A 7403-nucleotide genomic window follows, 5' to 3' on the forward strand; every position below is an offset into this window, starting at 1 on the left:
TATACATAATGCAGAATGCAAATGCTGATATGGAGGTTATGAATAATTCCAGGTTCAATAGAATAAAACAAAACTTTAAAATAAACAAAACGAAATAAAATTAAAATTGAAAAGGAACGATCATACCATGGTGGGTTGTCTCCCACCTAGCACTTTTAGTTAAAGTCCTTAAGTTGGACATTTGGTGAACTCCTTGTCATGGCAGCTTGTTCTTGAACTCATCCTGAAACTTCCACCAATGCTTGGACTTCCAATAAGCTCTATCAATACAAAGTAAATTTTTCAAGATTTGATGGAGTTTGTCACAAGTTTTGAGCTCCCAAATTTGATCCTCCTATATGCCTGGATCCCAAATCTTGTTTCTGCACCCGTCTTCAAGTTGATCATCATGGTTCCATCCGGGTGGCAAGCACTCTGAATTCTCTATGGAGTACCAAACTCTTCTTTTAGATCTAACCAAATTATCACCAGTTGAGCCCTTACATATTTCTCTTGAAGTATCAACCTTGATAAGCCTCGATTTGCAACTACAACCACTAAACATTCTTCCCTTATGCTTAATGCCACAAAGGTTCCTAAGTTGGCCATCCGTTTCAAGAATACCGTACTCAAGTGGGATAGGAAGACAAACAAAGATAAGTTTTACCCACTCAAGTGAGGGAGTAGACGACAACCTAGGTGGAGAAGTCTCCAACGTTCTTGACAAAGCGTACTCAACTCCCGTCCATCCTTTTCGAAGGGCTTCTACTTCCACATCATTTGCAGACTCAATCAGAGAAGAGTCTTCATACTCAAGGAGTTCGTTTGTGGATGTAGATTTATCACTAGGATGACTTGATGCATGATTCTCATGACCAAGGGAACTTACTTCTTGATCTATCCCATCCAAGTCTTCATAAGGAATATGCCATGGAGGTTTTGCACTGGCCTTCTTGACATCAATTTCAATCTTATTGGCGGGGTACTCTATAATTCTAGATTCCCATGGAGGTTCAGCATCTCCTAAATCTTCAACCACTTCTTCCTTTGCAACTATTATGGCTTCCTCCACTTGTTCCAATACAAAGCCATGTTCCTCATTGTCCACCGGAGTTTCTAGTGTCTCCTTCATGCTACGCTCTTCTTTTGATTCTCCACATGTAGCCATGGGAGTACTTTGAGTGTTCAAAGGTTGGGAAGCTAATCGATTTACTACCTCGGTAAAGGCAGTCGCGAATTCTAGTACTCCCCGTTTCATCTCTTCTTGCCCTTGAAGAAGAACACCAATAGTATCATGCATTGAAGGTTGAGGTGGATGTGAGGGCTCATTATTTGGGAGGAAAGGTTCATGATAAGAGGGTAGTTCGTCACTCTCCATCTTTTCCACTTGTTGCACAACACACTTTAATTCCTTGTTCTCAAATTGAGATTCTTTAGCCATGAAAGCTTCGGGTGCTGTTCGGCTTATCGCTCGGTCCAATTGGCGAAGGGTTCCATGAAATTTTTCCACTGTTTTCTTGAGACGATCCTTTGATTCTTGTTGCGCTCGGCTATCATAAGTAGGATCATAGTGCTCTTGGATTGATGGATATGGAGATGGTGTATATTGAGGTGGTGGTTCTTGGGAGTAATTGGGTTGGAATTGGGGTGGATCTACGTATGGCTCATAGGGTGGTTGATATGGTGGATAAAGGTTAGAATCATGTGATGATGTTTGGTAGTAGGGGGCTTGTGAGTATGGTGGTCCAGAGTTGTGTTGAGGAGGCGGTTCATAATCATATGGTACGCCTTGTTGGTAACTACAAGGGGGTCCACCATATCTATCATCTTGCTATGCACCTCGGAATGGTTTCTGACTATAGTAATTTGGTAGGTGATGGTTGTCACGAAAGGGTCCACCATAACTATTGTCTCGACATGCATTGTTGAATGGTTGTTGTCCATGGCAGTTTGGAGGGTGCTGTTGCCCAAAAGATTGATCAGATCCTCGTGGCTCCTTTGCGTCGACTATCTGTATGGCCGCTATTGCAAATTATATATCAAATAAAAGCCCAGGACCTTAGCTTTCCAACACAACTGAAACTGCATCAATTGGACCTCTGTAACTCAAGTTATGATCGATTTAGTGCGAGAGGGTCAGGCTGACAGCTTTGCAGTTCCTTCAATTTCTTGTATTCCTTCCACTTTTGCATGCTTCCTTTCCATCCTCTGAGTCATTCCTGCCCTGTAATCTCTGAAATCATTTAACGTACATATCAAGGCATTGAATGGTAATAAGAGAAGATTAATATTAGCAAATATAAGGCCAAAGAAGCATGTTTTCAATCATAGCACAAAATCAGGAAGGAAAACATAAAACCATGCAAATAGTATGAATAAGTGGGTAAAGAGTTGATAAAAACCACTCAATTGAGCACAAGATAAACCATGAAATAGTGGTTTATCAATGCTTCTCTGTTTCATTTCATTTCTTCTCATGTTTAGCGCTTGGTTGGGGACAAGCAAGATTTAAGTTTGGTGTTCTGATGACAAGTCATCTTATGCTAGTTTTACAAGCATTTTTCATTTGTTTCATTAGGTTTTATGCACTTTCTTGCACAATAAGTAAGTGATTTGGAGTGGATTTTCATGATTATGCTAAATCAATCAACAATCATTTATTTGACACAAAATCATAGGGTTTAAACTAGAATTAGTTGATTTTATGAATGATTTTTGGTGATACTTTGACATGTTTGTGTGGTTGCTTGTAGGTGAAGAAATGGTGGAAAGAGGAAATTTTGGCACACTTTTGATGATTGAGCACGCTTTGGACCTTAGGCCACACTTTCAAAAGTGTGGCCCATAAAAATAAAGCGTGGCGCTCAACCATGAAGGAGCAGAAGGCCAGCGCTCAACCAAGGGAGCGCTCAACCAAAGGAGCGCTTAACCAAGGGAGCACTCAACAAAGGCCAAGACAAGGAGCGCTCAAAGAAGTGAGCGCTATGCTCACTAGAGTGAGCATTTTTGAACCCTCACCAAGGAAATAAAGGAAACGCAGCACTCACAAGAGGGAACGCCAAGAATCAAAGAGGGGGCGCACAAGGAGAGGCGCTCACAATTTGACCACAGCGCTCACTTATTGAGCGCTAGTAACATGCTTGGCCAAAGGAAAAATGAGCGCGATGCTCACAAAACCAAACAGAGCGCTCCCCTAGAAGGATCCCACACACCTAACCAATTTAAACCAAAGCCAAACCGGACCCATCCTTCTTCAAATCCATTTCTCATTCAAGGCCAACTTTGAAAAGCCCAATCCAAGCTTTGAAGACTAAAATAGAAAGTATATAAATAGGATTAAGTTTGATTTGTAGAGGACCTAACCTTTACTTTTTGGATCATTTTTACTTTTTACCTTTAGCTCATTTTAGTTTTTCACTTTTTATTTTCAATTGTTTTGAATTTGGGATTTGGGAATTTGGATCTGAGTTTTTCTTTCTGTTTTTATTTGCATTCTTCTGCAATTTCTACTTTTCTGTTTTGTATCTTGAATTGAGATTGAAGAGCTCCATTGATTCAAATTCTGAGAATCATCTTTGACTCTTCCTCTCAATTGATCTAAGGATTGGATTTTAATCTTCTCTGCTGTTTTCAATTTCATTTTCTTCTGTAATTTCTCTTCTGCTTGGTCAAGGGAGTAATTGAGATCTAGATCTTATTGCTAGTCTCATTGCTCTTCTTCAGTCTTCAATTTCTCTTTTATAATTTCACAATTGGTTTAAGTTTTCTTGCTAATTTGTTTCTTTAAGAAATTTTCCATTTTTGTTCTTGCTATTGAGATCCAGATCTAAATTCTTCATCCCAGAGCTTCTGATTTACTGTAGTTTGCAATTTCTTGTTCAATTTCAATTCCTAGCACCCAAATCCTTTTACTCTTCAAGCAATTTATATTTCTCAGCATTTTAGATTCAGCAAATTTACATTTCTTGCACTTTAAGTTTCAGGTATTTACTTTTCTTGCAATTTAGGTTTCAGTTCATTTACTTTCTTGCACTCTAAGTTTCATGCAATTTACCTTTCTTGTCATTTAAGATTTTGCCAATTTACATTCCTTGCTCTAAGCTTCTACCATTTACCTTCTGAATTTTACAATTCATTGCAATTTACTTTCTGCCAGTTCAATTTCATACAATTTACCAATGTTAGCTTGACTAAACTAATCACTCACTAAAGTTGCCTGATCCATCAATCCCTGTGGGATCAACCTCACTCTAAGTGAGTTTTACTACTTGATGTGACCTGGTACACTTGCCAGTGAGTTTGTGTGGAAATCTAATTTCCACCCATCACTCATCCTAAAAATACAAATAACTTTGAGATCATAGGGCAACAATAAAGTAAAAATCAATGAGGAAGCACTAACAATGTTAAAAGAGCTTATGGAAGTAATGTGATTTACAAAAAAAAATACTGTGTGTATATTCCAATGATGCGCACAGTTGGAACACACATCGGCCGGATATCACGGCAATCACACCCTTAAGGCAATTCACAGCTCAAAGCTTCACGATTTAGTGCTCAAGTTGCAAATATAAAACAGAGAAATACAAACAACTTCTAGCAAGCACCAAAAGGGGATTATCCATTGTTCATCCTCAAATAGTGGTAATCACACATACAATGTTCTTAATTGGAAGCCCAAAAGATGTTTGATCAAGACATCATCAAAAGTTGAACATTCTTAGGGTGGTTACTCAATTTAAATTCCAAAATGAACAATGAAACTTAGATTACACTAACACAATGCATTTACAACCAAAATTTCACATCAACAAACAAGAAAATGCATTAGTGATTTCAATTTTCTACCATTAAAAGTCATAAAAGAAGTTGCACTATTCATACAATATGCCTAACAAGAGATAAATTGAACACATATGATGGCCAAGTCATATGAATCAAACAAAATGTCTATTGAGGCATTTTATCAAACATGTGGTATGTAATGTGCAAGTTAATCACATTTAAGCTCAAATTTGATCATAACCAACCCAACAATCAAGCAACAACACTTTGCAATACAAAGAAACAAAAAAGAAAGCAACTAAAGAAATCTAAGCAACATAAAAGAAATGAAAGTAATTGCAAAAATATTAACATAAATAGAAAGAAAAAGCAAGAACCTGAGATATAAAGGTTGAAAAGAAGAAGAACTAGGGAGGAACAATGGCACTTGTTATAGCCACTGGAAATCACGGCGTTTGGGTTCGCCGGAAAAAGAAGCACCGGATGAGAGAACTCACCGGTGGTGGATAGAGAAAAGAGAAGGGAAAGAAAGAAAGAAAGAAGTAGAGGAGTATGAGAAGGAGAGAGAGAAAGGTCACCGGCGGTAGGTTGACGGCAGCGGTGGCCGGCGGCAAGGACCGGCGGGGCTTGGCAGAGAAGGGAGAAAGAGCAGCTGTGGAGAAAAGAGGAAAAGAAGGAAGCTACCTCTCAATAGGGCAGGTTGCCCTGTTAACGCCCAGAACGCGACGCGTGCAGGTGCACAGGGGCCTGTGCGGACGCACAAAGACGAAAACCTAGAAAGGGTGCGAACGCATACAGCGTGCGATCGCTGCAACCAGAATCATGTGTGCGTGCGCACACAAGTCCGTGCGCACGCACAAGGGCCAAAAATGGGGGAGGTTGAGCACGCACACAAGTTGTTCCCTCGCTCCCACCAGAGGAGTCTACAATTGGTGTGCGGGTGCACACGTCTGTGCGCTCGCACAGATGAAGTATGAGAGGGGATGTGTGCGTACGCACGCAGCTGTGCACACGCACAGATCAGTGAAAACAGGGCAGCGCGCACGCACAAGCTGTGCTGGCGCTGCGACAAGAGGGCATATTAAGTCGTGTGCGGACGCACAGGTTCGTGCGGCCGCACAGGTGGCGAAAAACACAGTTTTGTGCGCACGCACAGGTTGGTGCGTACGTACAGATGCCCTATTTCAGAAAATTCTTTTCTCTTCAAAACTAAGGTTCCTACCCTTAGCATATCAACATACCAACCCCAAATCATTCAAACAAGCACAATTTTATGGTCCACAAGTAATTTAACTTATTCAACTCAAAATTATCAAACCAAACCTAAGCTACTCATTATATCACAAGAAAGCAAATAATTCAAAAGGCTATAAATAAGAGATAAATTGGAACAAGGTTACCATGGTGGGGTGTCTCCCACCGAACACTTTGGTTTAGAGTCCTAAGTTGGACTTGCATGGCTTCATTTGTCACTTGGAAACTTCACCGAACACTTAGGTTGAGTGTGATCCTTTGAATTTGACTTCTTGGCAACATCCTCTCCTTTTTGCTCTTTATCATCCTCAATCACTTGATCTTCAATGATGTCGCACCCAAAAATAGAATAAGCTTCAAGAACGGGCTTGTCGGACTCCTCCAAAGTGAACTTGACTAACTTGCCATCCGACTCGAAATAATAGACTCCCAAACGTGCATCTAGCTTGAAACGGGCTGTCTTTAGGAATGGCCTTCCAAGGAGTATGGATGATGGCTTGTTGGAGTCAATGGGAGGGGTGTCCAAAATGTAAAAATCAACTAGAATGAGAAATCCTTGAATATTAACTAGCACATTCTCTACAATCCCCACAACCGACAAAATACTTTTATCGGCTAGCACAAACCTCGCCCCGGACCTCTTTAGGGGTGACAAATTCAATCTTTCATAAATGGGGAGTGGCATAATACTTACGCACACCCCCAGATCACACATATAGTCCATGAATTTCATCCCACCAATCAAGCAAGTGACCAAACATGGGCTGGGATCATTGCATTTTTCAGGAAGTAAAGAAGAGATAGAATCATCTACCGGCTTTGTGTTGAGGTTGCCAAGCTTGTCCTTGTGAGTGCAAACGTCTTTAAGGAACTTGGCATATTTGGGCACTTGTTGAATGGCTTGGAAGAGGGGGACGGTGACTTCGACCTTCTTAAAAACTTTCACCGTATTGGGGTCAAGCTCTTCCTGTTTCTTGGCCTTCTTGGCTAAACTTGGGAATGGAATAGGCAAAGGCTCTTCAAGCAAGGTCTTTCTCTTTGTCTCCTTGACCTTGGGTGGTTCTTCCTCACTTTTGTCAACACTTTCATTTTCATCCCTCATCACCTCCACTTCATCTCCTACCTCTTCATTGTTTGTCTATTCACTCAACTTTGTAGGCATAGCAACATTCTTATCAAGTTTAGTGCCGTTCCTAAGGGTAATGGCATTAATGCTACCTTTAGGGTTGGGTTAAGGTTGGGAGGGTAAACTACTTGAGGTTGAAGCTTGTTGGGTATTTTGTGCGGTTTGAGGAGGGAGAGTTAAACGGGAAAGGGCTTCAGCTATCGTAGCCATATACGCCTCTTGTTTCTTATGGAACTCTCGTTGCTCTTGCATGAAGGTG

The 7403-nt window shown here is 40.7% G+C and overlaps 1 protein-coding gene across 1 annotated transcript; it reads right to left on the bottom strand.

Moving 5' to 3' along the window:
- Positions 1–6226: 6226 nt before the first annotated feature.
- Positions 6227–7120, bottom strand: LOC148544995 (uncharacterized). The gene has a single exon (XM_088499023.1). The coding sequence runs from the start codon at positions 7118–7120 to the stop codon at positions 6227–6229; it is 894 nt and encodes a 297-aa protein (XP_088355149.1).
- Positions 7121–7403: the final 283 nt, after the last annotated feature.

The sequence above is a fragment of the Arachis ipaensis genome, chromosome B9, assembly GCF_059453495.1.
Source record: "Arachis ipaensis isolate K30076 ecotype BB chromosome B9, ASM5945349v1, whole genome shotgun sequence".
NCBI lineage: Eukaryota > Viridiplantae > Streptophyta > Magnoliopsida > Fabales > Fabaceae > Arachis > Arachis ipaensis.

Bases quoted from the DNA above. Each gene is read 5' to 3' on its own strand.
- LOC148544995 (XM_088499023.1), bottom strand. From the start codon at position 7,120: ATGAGGGATGAAAATGAAAGTGTTGACAAAAGTGAGGAAGAACCACCC.